This window comes from Myxocyprinus asiaticus, chromosome 36, assembly GCF_019703515.2.
Source record: "Myxocyprinus asiaticus isolate MX2 ecotype Aquarium Trade chromosome 36, UBuf_Myxa_2, whole genome shotgun sequence".
In the NCBI taxonomy this organism is placed as follows: domain Eukaryota; kingdom Metazoa; phylum Chordata; class Actinopteri; order Cypriniformes; family Catostomidae; genus Myxocyprinus; species Myxocyprinus asiaticus.
The window spans coordinates 36,000,257-36,026,217 of NC_059379.1; the positions used below are offsets into that span (position 1 = coordinate 36,000,257).

At 37.4% G+C, this 25,961-nt stretch overlaps 1 protein-coding gene across 4 annotated transcripts in view; it reads right to left on the reverse strand.

Annotated features, from left to right (window-relative positions):
• Positions 1-25,961, reverse strand: part of LOC127426739 (exocyst complex component 6-like) — a 108,294-nt gene that overhangs the window by 42,889 nt on the left and 39,444 nt on the right. For all 4 annotated transcript variants that reach the window (XM_051673730.1, XM_051673732.1, XM_051673733.1 and 1 more), the window contains exons 8-15: positions 24,123-24,191; positions 22,175-22,258; positions 22,048-22,094; positions 20,471-20,591; positions 7,357-7,428; positions 7,078-7,175; positions 6,861-6,966; positions 6,278-6,387 (exon numbers count right to left, since the gene is read on the reverse strand). In XM_051673730.1, the coding sequence (XP_051529690.1) occupies positions 6,278-6,387; positions 6,861-6,966; positions 7,078-7,175; positions 7,357-7,428; positions 20,471-20,591; positions 22,048-22,094; positions 22,175-22,258; positions 24,123-24,191 (707 nt within the window). The remainder of the gene's footprint in view (positions 1-6,277; positions 6,388-6,860; positions 6,967-7,077; positions 7,176-7,356; positions 7,429-20,470; positions 20,592-22,047; positions 22,095-22,174; positions 22,259-24,122; positions 24,192-25,961) is intronic.

A 25,961-nucleotide genomic window follows, 5' to 3' on the forward strand; every position in this document is an offset into this window, starting at 1 on the left:
TTTCTGCACATCCTGATTGTGCACTTTTTTTATGTGGCTATTGTTGTTGTTGCTGTCTGTATTGTCACCATCTGCACCATGGTAAATTCCTTGTATATTTTATATACTTGGCAAATAAATTCAAATTCAAACAAAGTATGTTTACAGTAATGCACTTACAATAAGTGTTAATGAGGTGAATGTACCGGAGGGTAAAAATGTGCAGCTTGCGTTTTTGTTAAAGCATTTTGTTAAATACTGCAATTCCATATACACTTTTGTTATTTGAGCTCTAAAATTGTCTTAATCATCCTTTTAGCAGCGAGACTACTTTTCTAAGCAGATGGCATAACTTCTGGTTATGCTTTACTGTTGCAGTTTCCTTGGGTGAATTTTTTTTCCATTTTAAAAGCCCCTTTCTGGTATCCTTGAGCATACTGTGCAAAAGTTATTGGTTTAAACGTCTTTACATAGTCATAACATGAGTTGAAAGAATGGATATAACCAGAGACTATTTAGCCCGAGAAGAAGCACTTGTATTAAAATGAATTGGAGAATTTGGAACACCCAATATGTCGGGTGTAAAAAAGGAAGTCCCTCCTTACAGTTAAAATCACCTTTGAGATGCAGAAATCGCCTGTCAGTCAACTCAGGAATGTGTAATTAGCTGGACCAGCCTGAAAAATAGTGTTTTTAGCATGACCTGAGCTAAAGCAGCACAATTTGTGATTCCTGCTGATTTCAAATAAGTTGTTTGATCGTAATCTTGACCAACCATTTTGGAGCTTTCAGTCTTTCCCCATTCAAGTACACAGGAGCTGTACTTTCAAGCTCCTTGTAGCCATAGAATATGCTGGGAGAGTGGACTGACTTGCCTTGAAAAAGACTTTGATATAACTTTGCACAGGCAAGGTTAAAAACAATTTTATCACACTAGTATCAGGTTAAGACGTATACGTTTAAGACTTAAAGCTATATTTTGAAAAGTGTATTTTATAATTTATTTTGTTGCTTCTTTTACTTCCCATTGAAAGAGAATTTCTGTATCCGCAATTTTTACCTTTTTTAATACTAAGGGACGCATCAACATTATTTTCTATGGTAATTTACATTATGCCACAAATGCTGTAGATACTACATAGAGTAAATTGTCTTAAACTTTGAAAATTAATTAATGACAATAAGGTCTTCTGGCAAGATTTAGAACAAACCAAACGTTGAGAGCTTGCTGTCTGCATTCATTACTATAGAACAATGCTGTTGTAAGGTGTGAGTGTTTACAGGACACTGCTGGTTGGTGTTGATTTTGCAGTGTGTGCCAGTGTAAGGTGATGATTAGGTAGTGATCAGGAGGGCAAACGCTGCAAGAAGAGGTGCAGAGGTCGCTCATTAACACAGGCTTAAATAACAAAGAATCCATTAGAGAGAAGTGTTAAATCTACAGTGTTTTGCATTGATTACCACAGGGACAGGAAGAGTAAAAGAGCCTGTTAAATAAAGTTAAATCAAGTCAAGTCATTTTTATTTGTATAGCGATTTTTACAATTCACACTGTTTAAAAGCAGCTTAAAAATGAAAATCATATAGCGGTGTCTCTAATGCCTAAAATGTCTTAAAAGACCCCTGTGAGTAGCTTCATTGAAAAACTTAATTGAGAATCATGCATGAATGTTTTATTTTTTTTTTTTTTTTGTCTTTAAGCCCCCAGTAAGAAAGCCAAAGTGAAGAAGAAAAACCTTGGGAGAAACCAGGCTCAGGTGGAGGGGCCAGTTCTCCTATGGCTACACAGCATGAACATAATGCCAATATTTGTTAGCTATGTGTAATATAAGTCATATTAATTAAGCTATCCCTATGGGATGCCATACAAGCTATATAAGAAGTGCCCCATAGTTCTTAAAATGTTGTGGAGACTGTTGAGGGTTGCCTGGAAGAAGCAGTACATACCCGTGGAGTGGCGAAGGGCAGTGGTCATTTCATATCCAAATTGTAGGGATCCACCAGCATTAGTCAGATTAGGAACATTGCTCTATTGAACGTGGAGGGAAAGCTTTTCATTTCGGTGGTAGCAAGGAGGATGTCTGACTACCTCCTGAATAATGGATACATAGACACAAGCTGCCAGAGCCTCCTGGGTGTGTGGAACATGCGTCAGTAATATGGGAGCAGATCCAGTCTACCGAGAGAGATAAGAAGGACATCCACGTAGTCTGGCTGGACTTGGCAAATGCCTATGGATCAGTTCCACACCAGCTTGTTAGCTTTGCACTGGAGTTTTTCCATGTACCAATGTGCATTAGGAGCTTGGTAGACAGCTACTATGGGGACATGAAGATATGTCATGCAACACAGGACTACACAACACAATGGCAGCAACTGGAATAAGGAATGGTGATGGGATGTTCAATCTCTCCAATCCTGTTCACAGCTGCATTCAAGATAATCTTAATTGGTGCAAGACAAATGGTCCAAAGAATCTGTGCACAATCTGGGGTGAGATTGCCAGCTCTGCGCAGTTACATGGATGATGTAACAAGCATCCTCCAGACAGCTGCATGTACCAACCGGCTCTTGAAAAGGCTGGAAGAGCTACTGGCATTGGCCAGAATGAAGATTAAGCCAACAAAACCATGTAGTCTTTCTATTAAAAAGGGGGTGAGGGATGATCAAATTTCATTTGAGGTGGAGGGGGAAAGAATCCCGGTTGTGGAAGAGCAGCTTATTTGAAGTTTAAGGAGAGAATACACAGCAGATATTTCAGATAAACACATGGCAGAGTTGGTCCTAAAGCAACTGAAACAGGGCCTGGTTAAGATAGACAATTGTCATCTCCCAGGCAAATTCAAGGTTTGGTGTTACCAATTTACACTTTACCATCGCCTGATGTGGCCACTAAAAAGTGTGAGATTTCTGCAGCGGCAGTAGCAAAGATGGACACCAAAGCCAACAGTTATATCAGGAAGTGGCTAGGCCTGCCACGTTCTCTCAGATGTAGCATTGTTTGGAAGAAATGCTTTACATCTGCCTTTAAAATCACTCATTCTAGACCACAAGCAGGAAAAGACCAGGCCTGTTTTGGAGCTATGGGAATCGACAGACCAGGCAGTGAGGGCAGGTCAAGTCCAAGTCTGAACAGGCACAACTTGGAAGGCAGAGGAGGTCGTAAACCAGGCAGTTTCAAGACTGAAGCATCAAGAGATTGTTGGAAGAACACAGTCAGGAAGAACAGGCCTTAGATGGAGGTGGCTCCCAAACTGTGGTCAGCAGCCTCCCGAAAGGAAAGCAATGGTAGTTTCGGAAGTAACTAGGATGGGAGAGGAAGGGTATAAGGTTAGGGCAGTCAGCCAGCAGCATCAAGGGCGCTGGACCATATGGGAGGGGACATCTGATAGAGTGTTAGGATGGGCTGATCTGTGGAAGGTACCCCAGGCCAGGCTAAGCTTTCTAATAAGATCCACCTACGATACCCTACCAAGCCCTGGGAATCTCTGTGTTATGGCAAAGAGGAGAGTTGCCCCCTATATGAGGCCCCAAGTGCAAACTTGTAGCACATATTGGTTGGGTGCAAGACTGCCCTGGCACAAGGATGGTCCAAGTGGTGGCATGATCAGGTTCTGCAGAAGCTGGCAGAGATCCTAGAGGTGCATAGAGTAAAGGCAAACAAAGGCAACCATGCTCCCCAGAGGCAGGGTGTTGATTTTGTTAAAAAGGGAGGTGCTGCACAAGGCACAGCATGGAGGGAACCCAGATCAAGCTTGGCACCTGGAAGTGATTGGTCAATGATGGTCAACCTTGGCCAGCAGCTAAAATTTCCTACCGAGGTTGCCATTACCTCCTTGAGGCCGGAAGTAGTGTTGTGGTTGACTTCAGCTAGGAAAATAGTAATGATTGAGCTTACTGTTCCATGGGAAGAGGGTCTGGAGACCTATGAGAGGAAGAAGCTAAAATATGCTGATCTGGCCGCAGAGTGCAGGGAAAATGGATGGAGGACTGCCACCTACCCTGTGGAGGTTGGGTGCCGAGGATTTATGGGAACATCAATGCAGCACCTATTTAGAGACACTGGCATCGTAGCAGCAGCTTTAAAAAAGTATTTGAAGGAATTGGCAGAGGAAGCTGAAAAAGGGAGTTTCTGGCTATGATTAAGGAAGGACAAAAAGTGGGGGGTTCAGAAGTAGGAAACTGAGGAATAGGGAACATGGGTGATATGTGGTGAGGGCTTGTGCTGAGGTAGTATGCCATACGGAACTGGTGGCACTGAGTTACCGAGAGATACGGTGCCAGTGCCAGTAGGGCACTGAGTACGCATCTCGGTGCCAGCTGGCCAACGGGCTGGCACGTATGTTTGTGTCGAGGTATTATGACATATTGAACACTGGGTGCAAGTAATTTGTGAAGGAAGGATGTCTGGATGGGAAGACAAGGATGAGAGGCATTGGAGGGGATCCGGTGTCCAGCTGCGGGGGCTGTCAGGGAGACGTACCTGACCACTGCCCCACCACAAGGAGATGTTCCGGGATTAATGGGGTGAAACATTGAAGATAGGTGGCTCCCGGCTGATGACCCCGCAGCTGGGCTGAAGGCATTGGTGGAGGTGCAGCAGGCAATAATGCCCAGCAGGTTATTACAGCTACCTGTGCATCTGTTTAGTAAACCAAGCAGATCTTTGGTAGGGGATGTTTAAAACTAAAGGTTATTGAATGCACTGTAAGATTAATGATTAAGTGTCATTGAAGTCCATCCAAATTAATCTCTAACTGTTCTGTCGAGAACTTCTTTATACACATAGCTGCCACAGATTGAAGATTACTCTTTAAAGTGTTCAAGTAATGGCACTAAAACTGGTTAGATTATGATATCGTAAAAGTCAAAACATCAGGATTCACCCAGCAATACTTCATCAGTCTATTTCCATTGTGGAGAACATCGTTGGGTAATTTACGCAAAAAAGTAATCCACTACTAATTCCTTCTAAAAAAAAAATTATAATCAGATTACCTTAATGAAGTAATCACATTCCTAATTTTAAGTTACACTTTTCACAGAAAAGTATGTTTTTTCACTCAACGAATTCAAAATAATGTCTGTATTTCCTCCTTGCTCATTAAAATGTACAGATGTGCATTTTGACAATGTTCATTTTAAATGTATTATTATACATAAATTAGAAATGTGTGTAACCCAAGTAATGTGCTTAAAAGTAATTAACTTCATTAACAGTCAGTAACTGTGTAATCTGAATACAAGAATTTAAAATGTATTGCATTAAGGCCTGTTCACACCAAGTCTGTTTTTTTGGTGTGATTGTTCTTTCCAACAAGCTTTTTGGATAGATTCCAAAAAGATGGAACAATGGATTCCCATGGCGCTGTTCACAATGGGTCCGACAAATCGTCCGCTGATAATCCAAAGTTTTTTTCCAGAAAGCGGTCCAATTTCTTTTTTCTTCAGACTGCGATGAGATGAGAGCTTTTTGTCATTTTTCCAGAGTCGTTGCAGCTGCTAATTCCATCGCGTTGGTGGCGCTAATCAATTGGCAAACTGCAACTGGACATGCAGCTGATACGTTATTATTATTATTTAATTAAATAATGGTGTCCTTTCATAAAAATTCATGATAGACTTATGGGACTTTCACCTGTTTGTAGGCTATATTGATTTATTTTCATTTCTTTTAATGTTTGAATTTGTATTTATTATTCACTGCAAAATGTGTGATTGACATTTCACATTTTGCTTGACACCTCCTGCCTCCAAAATAATGTTGTTATACTGTACATGAACAAACAAACTAAAATTCTGTTTCATGAAGATATTAATATCAGAAATATCAGGAGATATCACAGTTAACAACATATTCCATGGCCTACAAATTCAGCTTCATCTGGTAAGAAAAAAAAAAGAATTAAATAATAATTTAATTTTTTTTATCCTCTTTTTTCTCCCAATTTTGGAATGTCCAATTCCCACTACTTAGTAGGTCCTCCGCCACCCGGATTGAGGTGAGTAACCGCGCCACCACGAGAACCTAGTAAGTAGTGGGAATTGGGCATTCCAAATTGGGGGAAAAAAAGGGGATAAAATTAAAATAAAATAAAAACACTCCTTTTACGTTCCACAAAACAATATATTTTCTGTAGCGGTTTCTCTTACAAGTGCAATTCCGCAACCAAAGCATTTTTCTGGTACATACTTTCTTGAACAGAAACAAGCACACTGGGTTGAATAAGACACACTTAAAGGGCTTGAATCTCTGTTAAATGAAAGTGGATTCATGAGTGTTGTGGAGCCTGCTCACCTGCGATGGAGTGACTCTGAGAACTTCAAGCTGGCGTAAATAAACTCCTTCACTTGAGAGTAGATCTGAGGGACTGATTGAGACATGGGCAGCTTCTTTGGAAATTGTTGCTGTTGAATAATGAAAGACAATTACAGGTGATACAAAAACAGAAACAAAATCTACATTAAACAGCATTTCCAAGCCATGTGATTTCTGCTATTGGATTGTGTTTATATGACAGGTGGATGGAGTTGGGTTGAAAAATTGTAGGGTTTTTCATTTGAATGTCTCTGTAAAGCACTTTGAATAAAATGTGCTATATAAATAAACTCTCAAAATGAATACATATACAAAAAACAATTCATAAATGCATAACTAACTTCACAAAATGCAATTCAAATATAATCCTCAGTTCAAAACATTCAAAACAGGTATGTTCAAAAATATGTATGTTTTGAATTTATTTAACTTTATTTAATATGAAAACAGATGTGTATTCATGGTTTACTTTGTATTAGATGCAAATATTTTGCATGTAATCCTTTGACATATCAAGGCATTGTTGGAAAGAATCTGGCAGATGTGTGAATGTTTTACAAACCTTTTCGATCTCAGCATCATGGAAGGGGAATCGACTGACCACTGCTTTATAATCCTCCTCAGTATCCACTGGAATGGGACTGTAGTTATCCTGCTCAAAAATCTCTCTGTTTCAGCAGAAGAAACACAGCTGTCATCGCACAGCACAGAATTAACACAAGCCACATTGACATACTAACAGATAAGTTCAGCAATAATGCCATCATGATTTAGCTCACCTGAACACCAGTGCCCATTTCTTGAGCAATGTTTCATTGTACTGATCTCGAACCTCAAACAAAAGGTCAAACAGTCTGTTCACAGGGAAACCATAACCCTACAAAACAAAAATACAACTGTAAGCAGCAGAATATACTGCTCAAATCCATATATAAATTAAATGTACACAGCAAAATATATAAATAAATGTATTATTATGAAATAGGTTTAGTAATATTAAAATAGAAAATATGAAAGTGGAATAAAGACGCCTTAATAAAAATGTGGTTGGAGAATACCTGTAAAGTGTCTGCGAATATAACGATCAGATTCTTCAGTTCTAGGACCAGGTCGGGGTCATTGCAGTACGACTATTGGGGATAAAAACAGGAAAGTAATGTTTTCAACAGTGCTGTTTGATCAAGATGCCTTTCAAAGCTCAAAAATTGTCCTTCTCACTTCTTTACAATTAGAAAGTTACAAATGTGTTTAGAATACAAAAACACATATTTGGATGAATTTCAATTAAATACTTTTTTTTAGTGAGGTCAAAAAGTCTGAGACCACATTGAAAATGCAATTAAAATTACATTCAAAATAAATAATAATAATAATAATAATAATAAATAAAAAAAAACGAATAATGCTGTTAAACTATTTTATTACACTTAACATTAGTTTAGAAGACTTTAACTGCTACATAACAGAATTGAACTTTTTACTAAAATATTACTTCAATGTTAATTAAATACTAAAATGAATAATGAATAACACAAAAAAGTCTAAATAAAAACATATAGTGACTGCATTAGACAGCAACAGTGGAGTTTTAAACTCTTTTTAAAAAAAATCACCATGATGTATACTTAATACTGAACTTTATCTACTTAACAATTTAAATATATATTTTTTGCATTATGGTAATGAGAATTAGGAAGAGGGGATGTGCTTAATTGTCATGACAAATTATACTTTACAAAAATGTATTTAATTGAAATCGTATAGCTTTATTCTTTCTGCATTACCGTAATGAAAAAAAATGCTTTTCATTACGGCATTTAGAAATTAGAGGAAAATGTGGTATATTTCCATGAAAATAACGTGACAATGAAAAAATCGTAATACTCATGGAAAACAGTTGCGTTGTTTTTTTTTATATATAGCCAGGACATGTATTTCAACAATCTCAATAAAACTTGTGTTAACCATTTATCCAATGAAGGATCCAAGCTGAATCCCAGATTCTGTTGACTTAATTAATTAATTAATTAATTAAATTAATTAATTATAATTAAAGACTTGTGAGGCCCCACCAGATTAGTTTGGCTTCAACATTACCCTCTAAATGGGTAACTCACAGCCAGTCACTTATTGATCAAATATACTTGGGTCTTAATGAGTCTTTAGGGTACATTAGCATCTAAATGAGAATGCCCGGCCCTCCCCCGGTGCTGATGGAGTTGTCCTCGTAGGGGAGGTCTGTTCGTAAGGTTAAATAGTAGAGAGCAGAACTTAACCCAGGCAGGGGAGAGATGACTGACAGGATTAATCAATGTCTGTGCACACAAGCCTGCCCACCCACCACCACATGCAACCCCACAGCACCATGTAACACTGTTCCCCAATACGCAAGTACAATACCAGTGAAAAGTTTGGACCCACCTACTCATTCTTTATGAGTACTATTTTGCGCATTTTACAAAAAGATTCATGCCAACAAAACTATGAATTAAATCACAGTATGGGAATTTCGGAGTGACCACAAATGTTCAACCAACATCATGAGGTGCATCTCGAGAAGCTTTTTCATTATAAAAGACTTTGCAAAATGCTGTTTAAAACAGTTTTAGATTTAGATTTAGGGGTATAGCACTGCAGGCCATATCAACTTTATATAAGAATTACATGTCAACTACACTACACATTTCAAGCTTTTGAGCTTAAGCCTTTAGATCAAACAGATTTTCAGTTCTTAAATACAGTCAAGTAGGGCTGAGAAAAAAATCGATTCGGTTACAGATCGCAATTCTTGAGCCAAATAATTTTAAAACAGTCTCCCTGATGAAAAATCTATTTTTATTCAATAAAAAAAAAAAAAAACACGTTTATCTTTATGCAAGAATGATTAATAGATAAATATAGGAAGCTGTATTTGTGCAGAGTTCCACACTAACAGGTTTTCTCTATGAGAAGTTTTGTCTGTAATTCTTTACGTTTAGTCCTTTTATGCACGCTGTTACAGCCATCAAGCACCATTTGTACACTGTCTGATGTCAAAATCCTCTGTTGTGATCAATGTTCACATGTGAACACATTATTATGCTTAATCCAAAACTTTTTTAGAGATGTGTTGTGGAGAGTATTTGTCAGAATTCATTCAGCAGATTCTGTCTGACACTGCTTTAATAAATAGTTTAGCTGTAAAAAAGCATATCAAACTGTTGGATGCCGTACATGTCATGCCCCCACAATATGTAATCTAACAGCCAGGGTATTCATGCACAGTGGCGGATAATTTTGCACATTTATCTGCCACTGTCGACAAAAAAATGCCACTAGACACAAAGATGCGTGCTTGAGGAAACACACCTGCAGGGACCAGGTTTTGGACCATTGATACTCTCCCTTCCGGGATGGCTACAAATCCCTCCCCCGCCCACCATTTGGCAAATCGGACCACTCTTCCATTCTGCTTCTGCCCGCTTACAGGCAGAAACTGAAACAGGAAGCACCCGCCCTCAGAACGATCCAGTGCTGGTCAGACCAATCAGATTCTCTGCTACAAGACTGTTTTGACCACGTGGACTGGGAGATGTTCCGGTCCGCCTCTGATGATGACATCAAGGTCTACGCTGATACCGTAACATGATACGGATACGGATCTACCCTAACCAGAAACCATGGATTAATGGTGATGTTCGTGCGGCACTTAATGCGTGGACCTCCTCTTTTAATTCCAGGAACTCGGAGGAGCATAAACAACCCAGTTATGCCCTCCGCAAAACTATCAGAGCAGCCAAACGCCAGTACAGGGACAAGATTGAAGGACAGTTCAATACCACTGACTCTAGAAGCAAGTGGCAGGGAATTAATATCATCACGGACTTCAAAGGGAATAAAAACTCCGCCGTGAACACTGCTGCCTCTCTCCCGGATGAGCTAAATACCTTTAATGCTCGTTTCGAGGGAAATAACACCGCCCTCGCGGAGAGAGCTCTCGTGGCCGAAGCTACAGAGTTCACAGTTCACTCTCCGTCTGTGTAGCGGATGTAACCCGATCCTTCCGATGGGTGAATTTCCATAAAGCTGTGGGTCCAGACGGCATTCTGGGCCGCGTCATCAGAGCATGCGCGAACAACTGGCTGGTTTTTTTACGGACATTTTTCAACCTTTCCCTCTCCTTGTCTGTGGTCCCCACATGCTTTAAAATGTCCACCATTGTGCCTGTACCAAAGCAATCCAAAATCACTTGCTTAAATGACTGGCGTCCTGTTGCTCTGACCCCCATCATCAGCAAATGCTTTGAGAGACTAATCAGAGATTACATCTGCTCTGTGCTGCCTGCCTCACTGGACTCACTGCAGTTTGTTTACCGCAACAACCGCTCCACTGATGATGCCATTGCATCTACAATACACACTGCTCTCTCCCACCTGGAAAAAAGGAACACTTATGTGAGAATGCTGTTTGTAGACTACAGCTCAGCATTCAACACCATAGTGCCCTCCAAGCTTGATGAGAAACTCCGGGCTCTGAGCTTAAACAGCTCGCTGTGCAGCTGGATCCTGGACTTCCTGTCAAGCAGATGCCAGGTGGTTAGAATGGGCAGCAACATCTCCTCATCACTGACCCTCAACACTGGAGCCCCGCAGGGCTGTGTTCTCAGCCCACTCCTGTATTCCCTGTACACACATGACTGTGTGGCAACACACAGCTCCAATGCCATCATTAAGTTTGCTGATGATATGACGGTGGTAGGTCTGATCACTGACAATGATGAAACAGCCTACAGAGAGGAGTTGCACACATCCTCACACAGTTCTACACCAGCACTGTAGAGAGCATCCCGACTGGCTGCATCACCGCCTGGTATGGCAACAGCAACACCCTCAACCGCAAAGCCCTGCAAAGGGTGGTGTGAACTGCCAGACACATCATCGGAGGTGAGCTTCCCTCCCTCCAGGACATATATACCAGGCGGTGTGTGAAAAAAGCTCGGAGGATCATCAGAGACTCCAGCCACCCAAGCCATGGGCTGCTCTCACTGCTACCATCAGGTAGGCGGTATCACAGCATCAGGACCCACACCAGCCAACTTCATGACAGCTTCTTCCCCCAAGCAATCAGACTTTTGAACTCTTGATCGATCACAATACATATATCAGCACCGCACTTTATTAGCCTCAGACTGGACTCACATTTTATACTTCTCTTAATAACACAATGGCAACTGACTATCAACCGACAGCTGAATGTCAACACAACACTTCATATTTATTTCCACTGTTAACATGGGTTAAAATGTGTTTACACATTTTTATTGTATACAGTCTTCTTATTTTGTGGATGCTGTATATTGTATATTATTAGGTGTATACTGTGTTGTGTAACAGATGTGTAAACTGTGTTATGTGTATATCAGATGTTTATTGTAATTGTCATACTGCTATGTTGCTTGGAACCGCACCCAAGACTTTCACCCACTGTTGCACTTGTGTATATGGTTGAGTGACAATAAAGGGATTTGATTTGATTTTTGATTTGAGATAAACCACCACCTACATTAACGCAGGGTGGCAGCAGTGGTGTCATTAGGCCTGGGCTTCCGGGGCTTTTTGTACTAGCCCCGGGTCTTTTGATCCAGTTCCAATAATATATTTGTACTCCGATTATTTACCATAATGGCATTGCTGCGCGATTATATACAGACGTCTACATGCGTGTCTTGCGAATGCACCGCTTACTTCGCACGACTCCTCCCCTGACCAACCCCAACCACGCCCACACACAAACACACACACACACACACACACACACACACACACACACAAAGCCAAAGCACCTGCCAGTCCAGACAGAGTTGTGAATGCCCCGTTATCGCTCAGCAAAACATCTGTCAAGAGTAGCAGCATAAGACGAAGTGGGAAAAAAATGGACATTCGTAACTTCTTTAGAAAGAAACACGGAAAATAAAAGCATTTAGAACAGGAATCGGCAGCAGTGTATGAGTTTGAGAGGATGCCAGAAACTTAAAGTGTAGCAGCAGAGACAGAGTTAGCGGCTACAGGTTTGTGCTTGCTAGCTAGCTAAACTTAGGGCTCAGCATAACAACGGTTAAGTAAGCATTTCTTTGGGAGAACACAAAACAACTCAATTAACCTACTAACATTATATAAACCACCTAGCTAGAACTTTATATCATTGCTGGTTACTGTATGTACACACACGACAAGAAAGTTTTGTTTAAATCTAAAACAGTTTCCTTTCAGTGACAAAATGTGTTCATATAAACATATGTATATTATTTTAAAAATCAGAGTATTCTTTGTTTTTTATCATTAACACTAGAACTACCGGAATTCTGTATCTACTAGAATGGCCATAGTAGTCATTTTGACCGCTAGATTCCAAACTCTATAATCTCAGTCTCAATTGAAAAAATACCCAATTGAGAGATTTCATTCAGACACTTCTATTCTATTCAACCATTGTACTGATCAGCCAATTTAATCTAGCAGTTTGTATTTGTGAGCAAATTAGCGATAGCACTTGAGATCGCTAGCAACGTTTCTTAGACAGAGACAATGACAGTTGCTAAGCAACCATCAACCGCGGGAAAGATTAACATTAGAAGTCCTGTGCGGTCAATATGACCGTGCCTGGTAGTTATAGGTATAATTGATCATTATTTTCTTAGTCTTTTGTGTAATTTATATAAAAAACTTTATAAATGAAAATACAGACACTTTTAGGAAAAGTCAGGTACCAGCAGGATTGCATTTTTTTATTCGACAAAGTTAAAACTAAAATAATATTTTCAAAATATGCAAAAGCATAAACATTTTACTTTGTTCCCTAGGCTCTGCATTTAACTTTAATTTAAAGAAGAAGCAGCAGAATAAATGATTCTATCAGTATACAGTATAGTACCTACTGACATGTTGCATCTTTACTTTGCTACTTTGCAGATGAGACAAGAGTGAGGGCAGATGAGAAAGGCCAATTAAAGACCTAGAGAGCAGCAACAGGCAGGGGCAACTGGTCAGACCATTACTGATTTAGGAGACCCGGACACAGGCCCTAAACAAGTAAAGCTACCTCAATATCCCCTCGAATGTTTTGGATTGCAAAAAAGGGCCTTTCAACACAAGTGGTTTGAAATCTTTGATTGGTTTGAATACTCGGTTGAGAGAAATGCAGTATTCTGTTTTAGTACATTTAGTCTGTTTAGTACGTTAATTAGTACAATATGATTGAAACACAAGGAAAGAGAGACACAGACAACAAATAGATGGAGACACCAGGAAAGACACAGAGTATGGAGTGCATTAACAGAAAAGGGTAGATACAGGAGTTGTTACTGAAACGGAATAAAGTGTTCTTCCAAAACATGCAATTTGTCAGTAATGCATTTAGCTGTATTTTGCACTTGGGTTGCGGTGGGTCTATGTCTGGGCTAAGCCCCTAGTCTCTTCAAACTCTAAAAACGCCCCTGGGTGGCAGCCAGGTTCAGCAATTTACCAGGGCTCAGTTTAAATACAGTATGCCACTGAAAATGACAACAAAACAAAAAAAGCCCTGGACATTTAAAATATGGCTGCAAAAAATTCTCTCTCTATATTTGCTTATTTACATAGGCCTAAATATTTTTGATCTTATTTAATTGAATTACGGCTGGTGGGTTTGATAGTAAAGTCTGAGGGTGGTTGAACAGGAGCTGCAGGTTTGATTTACGACCTCTGGCACTAGTGTGATTCTCTTGTTAAACATTTAGATAGGGCGCAGAGGCCTGCCTCTCAGACGCAGGGAGTGGGTGCATAAATCACACAGTTAAATAAGCACCGGTCAAGCTGCAACACACGCCGTCACTCCACACTTCAGCCAATCATGTACTTCATTGACACAGCATGTGAACATGTACACAAACACACACACACACACACACATATATAGAACAAAACAAATACCTTACAAATTGACTAAGTAAGGCAAATTGTTACGCCTCTCATCACTAAGATATTTTTTTAAATATGTATCATTTAAAAAATATTATCATATATGTAATAATTATTATATACTAATATCTACTATAAAATATTTATATATTTATTTAGAATATATTGTAAATTATATTAATATAAATTATTATATTATATATAATAATTTGAATTTATATTATTTACAATATTTAAAATTATAACAATTGTATTTAAATAATAAACATTTTAAAAAGTATATATATATATATACTTAAAGCAAAACAGGGAAAAATAATGCTATTAAACTATTTTATTACACTTAACATTAGTAAAGCAGACTTTATCTGACAGAATCTGACGTTTTAATACAATATCACTTCAATGTTAATTAAATACTAAAAAGTTTGATACTTCCATAATGGATAACACAAATAAAGTCTGAATAAAAACATGAAAAATACAGTAAATGCAATATTCTCTAAAGTGACTGCACTAGACAGCAACAGTGGAGTCCAAAAGACTGAGTCCACATTGAAAATCTGTACATTTTTCATTTAATCTGGGACATGAACGGGAAGTTTTTTTGATTTTTAACATTTTAAAATAAAGACAACGGATTGAAGTAAAATGAAGTAGAAATATTTCAGATTCAGCACTATTTCTGGCTCACAAATCAGACGAAAGCAAATTTGTGACATTGACCATGTTAACTCCTTTGTACAACAGGTCAGATATCCTTGTTTCCATTCAAGCACACAAGCTTTGGAACATCCTGAAATCATAATAAAAAACATGAATCATCAGGTTTTGTTAATGGCAGCTCAAGTGCATGCTGTCAATAAAGCAAAAGCAGAATACCAAATACTTGAAAATTCAAAAATTAATTTACATTTTTTAAATTCAGCTTTTCACTTAAATTGTTATGCTGAAAACATAATTTATAACGAAAAGTTGTATTAAATTTGGAAAATGCAAAATAGAAGCATTTTCAATGGTGGGCTCAGACTTTTAGACCCCACTTCATGTGTACTGTGGCAGCTCAGGAGCTAAGAGGGTTTAGGTCATGTCTTTCAGTAAAGTTTATTTTGAAAACAAGACATTTGGAATGATAATTGGAAGCATTTCCTGGTGAGCCCATTCAGTCAGCATCCATTCAATCTGATCGAATGGAGAGGTCAGTTGGGTCTAATGAGGACAGATTGCAACAATAACAGCAGATTAACTGTGAATATTCTAAACTGCCAGGACTGAAAGTGTGTTTGCAGGGCCAGTCAGTTGTAAATCACTGAGGGATTGTGCAAATACCCTGCGGCTGGAGTCCTGCGGCTCAAACAAAGAGGTCAAGCCAGCTCTCTCCCACTGCTAGATAACTTTCAATTACAAAAAGACAGACTCAGGCCACAGCACAGTGGAGGGAGGGGGCGTCAAATCCTCGCATTTGATTCCTTATACTGTAATAACTAATACGTTTAGAGATCTATGAGGGAAATACCTTGGAAATCTCTCAAATCTCATTTTACATTAGCCTAAACTGTCTGAAACACCTGTCACAGCCAAATTTATTCATAATCTTACCTCAGAAACCTTACACTCAAAAAAGTATATTTTAGCCTATTTTTAAGATTTATGCATTTTAATTTTGTAACAAAATTCCATTAAATTGAACTGTGTAATGTTTAACAAGATTAAATTCATAAAACTTAAAATATTTAAGTCTCCTAAATTTGAATTATATAAAGACAATTCAATTTGATGGAATTTTGTTACGAAATAGAAATGCGTAAATTGTAAAATAATTTGACTCATTCATGTAAATTTATATCTAGCTGAAAGTGCATTATAAAACAGACAGTTCAGACTCTAAGGGCTCTATTTTCAGGAGTGCGCAAAGCGCAGCTCTACGTGCAACAACTGTGCCCTACGTCTTATCGAATTTCATGAGCACGCTAATTTTAAGTGCAATTTTCGTGCCAGCACAAGGCGCAAGTGGGTGGGAGTGTTTGCACTATCTGTGGGTGTATGCGCACAAACTGTGGGTGTATTATATGATAATGAAGTGGCGCAAAGCACAATTTGCTACTTTCCTGAGAAATAGATCATAGTGCTGAGACGTTTTAGAAGCAGGTCTGTTTTCAGCACAAAGTTTAGGTACAGGTGGTAATAAAGTTCATGTTCAAACTCTGGAAATATATATATTGGAACATCAAATTATGTCCCTGACAATCAGAGTTGTAGATATCATATGAAGCAAAAATTTATGGGATTTGTGTTAAACTTGCTAGAAGTCATGGTTTATTTTTCATTTATTATTATTATCATGTTTGTATTTAGGGGCCAAGCCATGAAGTGGCTGTAGCCCCTATTGCATCCATTTGTATTATTTTTCTTCCTCCCCAATGGGAGTCTATGTCAGCCCATAGAACCGTTCGTAGGAAAATTATGACATTTGGCACACTGATAGGGGTGGGTATGAATAGACCCCATAGCAAATTTGGGGTCTGTAGGATAAACTCTATAGCGGCATCACCAGTTCAAAAATGCACTTTTCTTTTGCGTATATCTTTTGAACCGTTTGACATAGAAACAAAATTCTTGTTGCATCTGATTACTCTGCTCCTGATTATTCCAACTGACCCCTTACATTAAAACTCCGCCTATTACAGTGGCCTCCATCTCAGATTATGACCTTTACAGTTTAAACATTTCACATCCTTTAAACTTGATCTGATTTTCCCAAACAATGGCTCATCTACAGACTGAGCTGCACAGATCTGACTTCACTTCAAACTGATTTTTGCAATTGTTAAAAAGTTACAGTATCGTGATGTTAACGAGGCTGACGTGAAATTGCATTTTAGGCTAAATCCCGGCAGCACTTTGTCCTATCGGAACAAAACTTGGTATGTTTCATTTCATTAGAACCATGATCTAAGGGAACATGCAAAGTTTGGTGACAGCGCCACTTTTGGGTAAAAAAAAAATATAAAAATGGCTAGTTTTGCTTGTAACTTTTGAACCGTATGTCTTAAAATTATGAGGTTGATGTCTATGAATTCTGTGGGTCATGAGGATTCCAATGATACAAATCCCCATATTAGCCATACTGCCTTTCCACCATATTGAATTTTAGTAAAAAGTGATATATCTTTTGAATGCATAGTCGGATTTTAATGAAAATTGGTATGCATCTTTGTCATCATGTCCTGAGGGTACCTGAGCAGTTTGGAGACAGTGCCACATAGTGGTCAGAATGCTTAGTCAATTTAGACAAAACCTTTGATGTGTCATTGCTTTCTTATTCTAAGTTTTAAGGAAATGCAGATAGAAATAAAAATAAATATGTATTTGTTTTTTCATTTAGAACCTGCTGACTCACAGCTTAGTATGTCTCTTTATCACCTGTTCAGCGTGAGGCTATGTAAAGTAGTTGTCCGTGTGCCATACCTGTTAGCCATAGAGATCAAAAGTGTACTGGTTCGAACCCTACTCTGGACAAATTGTCAAATGTTTAGAAGATACAATGAACATTGTATCCAGACTGTTCTATTTTTCAGTTGTGTTTGATATCAGCCATATCGGCTCTCCGCCATTTTTAATATTATAATAAAATATTGTATCTTTTGAAGGCTTTGACGGATTTGAATGAAAATTGGGATGCATTTTTGGCATCGCCTCTAGAGGGTACCTGAACAGTTTGGAGACAGCGCCACATAGTGGTCAAAATGCTTAGTCAATTAAAAAAAAACTTTTGATGTATCATTGCTTCCTTTTCTTAAGTCTTCAGAAAATGTATAGGGAAATTTCTAAATGTGGTTATTTATTATTATTTAAAACCTGCTGACTCTCAGCTTGGTACTATATGTCTCTTTTGCTTCTAAACAGTTTGTGGCTCTATAGCACAGTGGTGAGAGCGACATACTTTGTGTGCCGTGGAGATTGCAAGGTTGCTGGTACAAGCCCTGCTCCGGACAAGATGTAAACACTTTAGAAATTGAAATTATCTTTGCATCAGGTCTTATATATTGTGCTTACTGAATAAGTGGAGGGCTTATCCTCGATAATTTCTGCTTTCACATATTATTTTAGTTCTTCTTCACCTTATTATTGTTCTTCTGATATATACTCTTTTTATAAACATATATATCTTTTGAACACATTGTCAGATTTTTAAGAAAACTGGTAAGCATCATTGACATCATGTCCGGAAATTACCTGATTAGTTTGGACACAGCGCCACCTATAGTTAAAAAAAACAAGCAACTGTTCTGTGTGCTCAATCTAACCTTGGCATGTTTCAATGGCATCAGTAAACCATGTCAACTCAATGGCACACTGTGTTAGTTCCAAAGGTAATGGGTTCAAATCACTACCTAGGTGGGTCATCCAGGTTGATTTCTCTTGTATTGGAGCTCTTTGTATCGTGCTTACTAAATGAAGGCTAATTCAATTTTAATTTTCATCTCTGTTAAAAAGTTACATCGACATAAAGTTGATCATGGTAACCGCTGTGCTTATAATCAAAGAACCATACATAGGAAAATAATTACATTTGTTACACAGATAGAGGTGGGCATCAATAGCCACCAGGCAAAATTTGAAAAATTCACTTTTCTTTTGTGCATATCATTTGAAACCTTTGGCCTGAAACCTGAGCAGATTGTACACAGCGCCACTTATTGTTCAAAAGACAACCAACTCTTCTGTGCGCAGAAGCCTGGCATGTCTCATTGCCATCAGTAAGCCATGTCAACTACTCTTTGGGTCCTATATGGGACCTATAGGCCAAACAAGCAATTTAGGGGGCTTGGCCCCGCAATGGCTGCTTACAACTATATTTACAATCTTAGAAAAATCTTTGTTTAAACACTGGACCTTAACATTTAGTTTACAAATTTTAAACCATGACTTGCACTGCACATATTATATATATATATATATATATATATATATATATATATATATATATATATATATATATATATATGGTTTTTTTTTTATTACCATTTCATTACATTGATTATATTTTAGTTTTTTTTAAAGTGTAATTTGAATTTAGAAATATTTTTGGTTTAATTTTTTCATGTTTCAATAAATTAATTTTATTGTTCAAGACGCTGCAATAACAAGAGAAGCTCAGAATTAAATTGCAATTGACCCAGCCCATTAGTGCATTGTGCATGTGATTTTGTAAAACCCACTTGCGCCTCAACTTAGTGCATGCTTATTATAAAATACCAAAACTTCATGGCCATGCCCATTGACTTTGCGCGTATTACTTATGACATAGCGCTCAGAAGTAGCACTCTTAAAACAGGGTCCTAAATTTTTATCAGATGAACCATGTTCGAAGCGGTTGTAAAAATGACTTTAAACGCACACCAATGAACACATTTCATATAAATACGCCAAGCTATGTTGCCTGGCATCAGCAAACTCTTACTGCTAGGATAATGAACTACATTACTTGGTGGAAGAACTTGTTTTTCAGATTATTATTAAAAATAAATGTAACTCTTTATTGAACATGTATTTTTATCATATTGCTTTTGCTGCCATTTTATAAACCAATAAGCCACTCCAGTCTGTTTATGACAGTGATTTAACCACAGAAAAATCACTTAAGTGCATAATGATAATATCATTTTTAAAAGTGAAGACATTTGTAATAACTTTAATAATGTTAAAAATGAAGAATGTGATTAAACAATTTCATTACAGTTTTATTTTATTTGCATTTAACAATAATACACATATTTTCGAACACAGTGGGAAAAGGGTACAGGTTATGAGAATGTGGAGGGCGATGTGTGCATATAGCTTGAGTAAGTATATGATTTTTGGGTTTCATTCAGAGGGAAAAGAAACACAAACATCAAATACCAAAGGGAGAAAAAAAGAAACAATCACTTAATATTGGTGAAAAAGACTTAACACTAATTGTCACGCACAACCTTTCGTGGCTTATTGCTTTATTTTATTCTATTGTCACCTTTTTATAATTATTTTTGGCTTTTTTTGTCACTGTTTTTTGTGTGTTTATTGATGCTTTCTTTGATGCATGCAAAACGTTCATTCCAATGAAGTACTTAGGAATTAATCATTTTGAATACCCGCAGGGCTCAATTCCAATGAAATACTTGGGAATGAATCATTTTGAATACCCGCAGTGCTCAGACACACTTAAAAAGAGTGTGCAGATGCGTGTGGGACTCACGGAGTGTGTGCGGAGAACTGCAATGATTTTGGACAGGGCCATGTTCCACAGCTCATCAGTGAAGGCTCGGGTCACCAGACCTTGTGTGGCATGTAATATGTGATCTTCCACCACAAAGAACCTGCAGAACATGATGGCAGTTAGTCAAATTCTGAAGGTGGTGAATTTCAATAGATGAATTTTTGAAGAATACCTTGGCCACTTTTTCCATATAATAAAAGTGAATGGGCTGTCGAGTTTACACCAGTAAATGTTTAATGTTACAGAAGTAACATTAAACTAGTCCATATGCCACATGCACTAAACCTTCTGAAGTCATACAATAGTGATGAACAGTGTGAGAAACAGACCGAAGTTGTTATTCACTTAAATGTTCTCTTCAAACTGCAGCTTTCAAAAAATGGTGTAGCAAGACGTGTTGGGTCGGATTTGACGTCAATTATGTTTGGTCACGAGATACATGTTTGATGTCACTGATGTCCGACCACACTGAAAAAAAAGCTTTGAATTTACATGATTTAATCATGAACATTTGTTCCACATGAATCAATTAAGTTACAACAACATATTTTTTTCCCCTTGGTTTAGCTCATTAATTCTTTGTCAGAAAACATAATTTGTTCACATAATTTCAACACAAAAGGATAAAGTTATTTTTAAATGACCCAAATAAGTAGCATCTAAGTGATTTTATATGTGTCCCTAACATTCTTTCTTCAGGAACATATTTTTTGTCACATTACTTATTTATACTATAGGGTTATGCTCGTAAGCTAACGTTTAGCTAGCAATAGCATACATTAGTATGCTAAATGCTAATCAGTAATTGCTCCTTGAGTAACACAACATACAGCGTGTTGTTTCTGTACCCGTCCTCAACCTTAGCAAAAGATCCACTCTTAACCACAATGTAAACCCAACCCAGTGTAACAGAAACGCTTCAAAATACCAAAATAACAACATTAAACACTACTAAGTCTCTCCCTTTTCTCATCTTGCTCAATGCACAAAGGAACACTTAATTTCAACATGTCCCATATAAAGCATGCTGGGAACTACAAATCCCCTGCCCAAATCCCCTTGCCCATGTTGTTGAACATACTTCATTGGTTCACATTCACCCTACATAATGTAATCTAGTACAATGCACAATTTAGTAGTTACATTAATCGAAAGCAAAGAAAACAAGTTTATAAGAGAAAGACAATTTTGTTGTGTAGATCACAAATAATATGATTTAGTATATCAGATGATAGTAAGTCTCATATGACTTCAGAAGACTTGGAATACAGCACAAAAGCCATTAGGACTTTGTTTATGTTGCTTTTTGTGTTGTTGTTTTTTTTTTTTTGTCCCTTTTGGAGCTTGTCAGCTGTGATCTCTATAGCCTGTCATTGTATGGAGACGAGCTGGTTGACGATTCTCAAAAACATTTTTTATGTTTCAGAGAACAATAATAGCAAACAGGTGTGGAATGGCATGAGCATGAGTAAATAATGACAATTTAGGGTAAACTATCCCTTTAACAAATCAGTCCATGCGCCAGAATCCAAGAGTAAAACGGCAGTATAACTTACCCAACAATCTGATTGAAGTACTTCCTGTAGCCCTCCACTGTCTCGTGCTAGAGTGAGATATAAAGTAAACAAATAGTGAATAAATTAAAAAAACAATGAAAAACAAAAAAAAGCAAGTAATACTCACCATGTTAGAATGAGGCTGTAGGACTAGTCTCGCTTGCTTTTTTCTCTGCTTTCTATAGTAGCTTTCAAATGTTTCTCTGTCCCCCTATAAGGAAATGAGAGAGTGGTATTATTGCATTTAATCTGGATTTTAACGGGTTATGGGACAAACAAAGTGGCTAAATGTAAAAGTGTTGGAAATGTTTTTTTAGAAATGGTGAAAACAACCAAACTCTTCAGCTTTTCTTTGCTGAAGATTTTAAGTATTAAATCAAGAAGTGAACACCGCATTAAACTATATGCAGCGTCTGAAAAGTCCAAATCATTTCAGTCAATTGGTTAATTCTGACAGCACATGAAAATGAATCGATTAAAATGTGTTCAGAATGAGAATGATTCACCGATTCACTTATGTATAGCATTGGGAAGTCCAATATATGATGGTGGATCGGTTCATGTATGAACTTGTGCAACTAAATAATCCCCTGTGCAAAAGTTCTTTGCTTCTTTTTTGACATGGTTATCTACAATTGTGTGTTTTCTAGTTTTATTAGTTGTAGTATAAATGTATTTGTTCAACTAAATGTTATCACCTTAACGGTTTAATGTCACCAGAGATTTTTAATGTTTTTGTGCCACACAATGCTGAATCAGAACAGTATTTATATAGCACAAAAGTGATAAAAGATATTTTTAAAATATACAGCATAACAATAGATGATATTATAAATATAACTATTTATAGTCCATTTAACTACATGTATATTTATATGGAGTCAACTAAATAACTTTATTTGTAAGATAACTATTCAGAACGTCTTCTTTAAATACACTAAAAAAATATTTGTTTTCCTTAAATAGCTTCATTGTAGTTAGCTACTATTTGTTTTGTAGTTTAGCCAACTACTTTTTCAAGTTTACTACTTAAAACTACAGTTTCAAATGAGCTTTCCCAACACTGGCAAGGAAACCATTTAGCAATGCACTAACCAACCACCCAGAAGACCCTAGCAATCACCATGAAACATGCTAAAAACCACTCTGAAAATCGTAAGATATTCCCACACCAGTCTATCATTGTGATATTGAAGTGTTTCAGATAAACCCGTCTCTAAATGGCTGGTAAAAACAAAATGAACAGTGGTTGGTTGCCTTACATTTCAATCAGACTGTCTAAGTGGGTGGTTCTTGGCCAGAATAAGCTGCAGTGTGAACTAGAGTTAATGTCAATAGTCAAAAGTCTGGTTACGTGAGACTATCCACTCAGATTTTCTTCACAAAATGTACAACTCAAGTTGATTTCAATTTTAGTGCCAAACGGGGACTTACAGAAAACAACTTACTGAGGAAAAAAGAGAGCCAATAGAGTTTTGAGAATTGAACTCTATCCTGCCTCATGAAACAATGAAACATATCACCAAATGTTAACCACCTGCACCCTCTCTCTCCCAGTCTGTGCAGCTGAATGGTGTCCCTCGGCCCCTGCCAGCACCTCTGAGAGCTCGGGTAGCACAGCGGTCAAAAGCTCTCATGTTCTCATTAACTGAACCATTGAGGGGAAACCGCTCGACTCATCCTTCGCCCAGTGAATGCACCGCAGTTTGTGCACAATCTGAATGCTAAAGTGAAGAACTTTTTTACTGCTTTGTTTTACAGTGAAAAGGGGGTTCCTGCTCGGTCAATCCCATTAGAAACTGCAGTCTGACCCCTTTTGTTGGCACAGGATTAGTTCTGACTAGATGAGTGATGGCACTGCACACTAAAGCGCTAACAAACTCACTCTTGCCTCTCAATAGTTGTCTCTCAACATGGCGGATTATAAGAACAAGAATGTTTCTCAATGCAAAAAAATATTCTGTTCTGCGGCAGAACACAGGCTTTCATTACATGTTATGGAAAGGGGTTGTTGTTATATTCTGTGTTTACATTTTGCATGGTGCATTTGCAGAACAGGAGCCAATGAGAATTACCAAAACAGTGTAGATGTGAAGACACCGGTAGACAGGTGAAAAGTCCACCAGATCCTGCGCAGTCAAAACCTTAAAAAGAAAATAGACAGCTTTTAAGAAACATTCCCTTTCCCGAGTGTCTTCATATACAGATTATTTCACTTGATGATAGTGACTAAGGCTGGGCGACACATTGAATATTCATGATAAATTTGTGATGATTTTTCTGTCAATATAAAATTAAGCAACACTGTGAATATCACAATGATTTTAATGCACTTACTTATTTGGCCATTACATATACAGTATAATGCTTATATATTTGGCTATTAGTTACACAATCATTACATTTAAACAGATGGTTTAAAGGAATGTTCCAAGTTTAATAAAAGTTAAGCTCAATCAACAGCATTAGGGGCATAACGATGATTTATAAAAAAATAAAAAAAAAACAATTCGTAGTGTTACAAAGGAAGAGAATGGGGCCTGTCTATAAACATTAAAATACTCCTGTTTCAAAAGTATAGCCACAAGATGTAAACATTGTGTTAACATGACTTTAGTGTGATAAAATCGCTAATAACATGGTGTTCTGGAATACTCGATTCTGATTGTTCAATGGCACCATCTAGCAGTGTGATATTTCTGAGTAATAACCGCACATCCACATATCAAACTGGTCATCCGGGTATTGCGAGTCATCTTTCGTGCTTCTAGGATCCCTGTGCAATATCTACAAGTGAGCTAATACTATTATTTTAATTCAAATCAATGTTTCATGTGCATTTATGTATTTATTAGTCTTGAAATAAGATACACAATGAACAGTCAGATGTTAGTCACTAATTACAAAATAAACCAACAGAACGCCGACACAAAACGGAGTTGGATTTCAGCTGTTCAGCGATTTCTTTCTTCTCACATAATTACAGGATTTCCGCATAAATCAATATCAATAAATGTCCATTTATTTATTCTGTTAGCAGCTGTGTAATAAGCGGGGTAATGTATAGGCAGGCGGCTGACTGTACATTATCCCATACTAACTAACATTCTGTGTAATATTATAATCAATATTAAAACTTTGCGGTCATGATGACGTAACGCTGGTAAACCCTGTAATCTTGTAAACGCCATAATGCTGGTAAATCCTTGATTTTATCAAACTGAAATCATGTTAATCATGTTTACATCTTGTGGCAATACTTTTAAAATGCTGTGCATTTTAACGTTTATGGACTGGCCCCATTCAATTCCACTGTAAGTGCCTCACTGTAACCATCATTTTTGCCTCAACATTTGCCTCGGAGTCTAAATTATTTTTTGTGGAAATCAACAGTATGTCATAAATGTTGTCGACTGAACTTAACTTGAACCTGGAACATTCCTTTTATGGTGTCTCTGATTTAAATTTCAGTAACAAAAACACTATTAGAGTTGGCAAGTTTGATTCATTTCCCTGAAACAGATCAAACTGTCTGTTTCAACGAATCGCTTCAAAACTCTGATTCAGTGATCGTTTGCATCATTACTCAAAAATGTTCAAGGAAGTCTTTGAGTGGAATTAAACATGCTTTAAGATGTTTTAATAAAAATGTATGTAGATAGAAATGGCTGTTTATCACCATGTACGTTATTACATATGTTATTACATATATACAATATTGAATAATTTATATATGTATATATAATATGTGTATATTGGTGTAAATAAATGAAAATAACATTCATTGTGTTCATTTGGTGTGGAAAACATGCTTTGATTTTAGCTAGACTTCTTACATTAACCATTTTGAATCTACTTGTCTACAATGGCTGTTTGGTAAATATGATGGTTACTATGATTGAAAAAAAGAATAA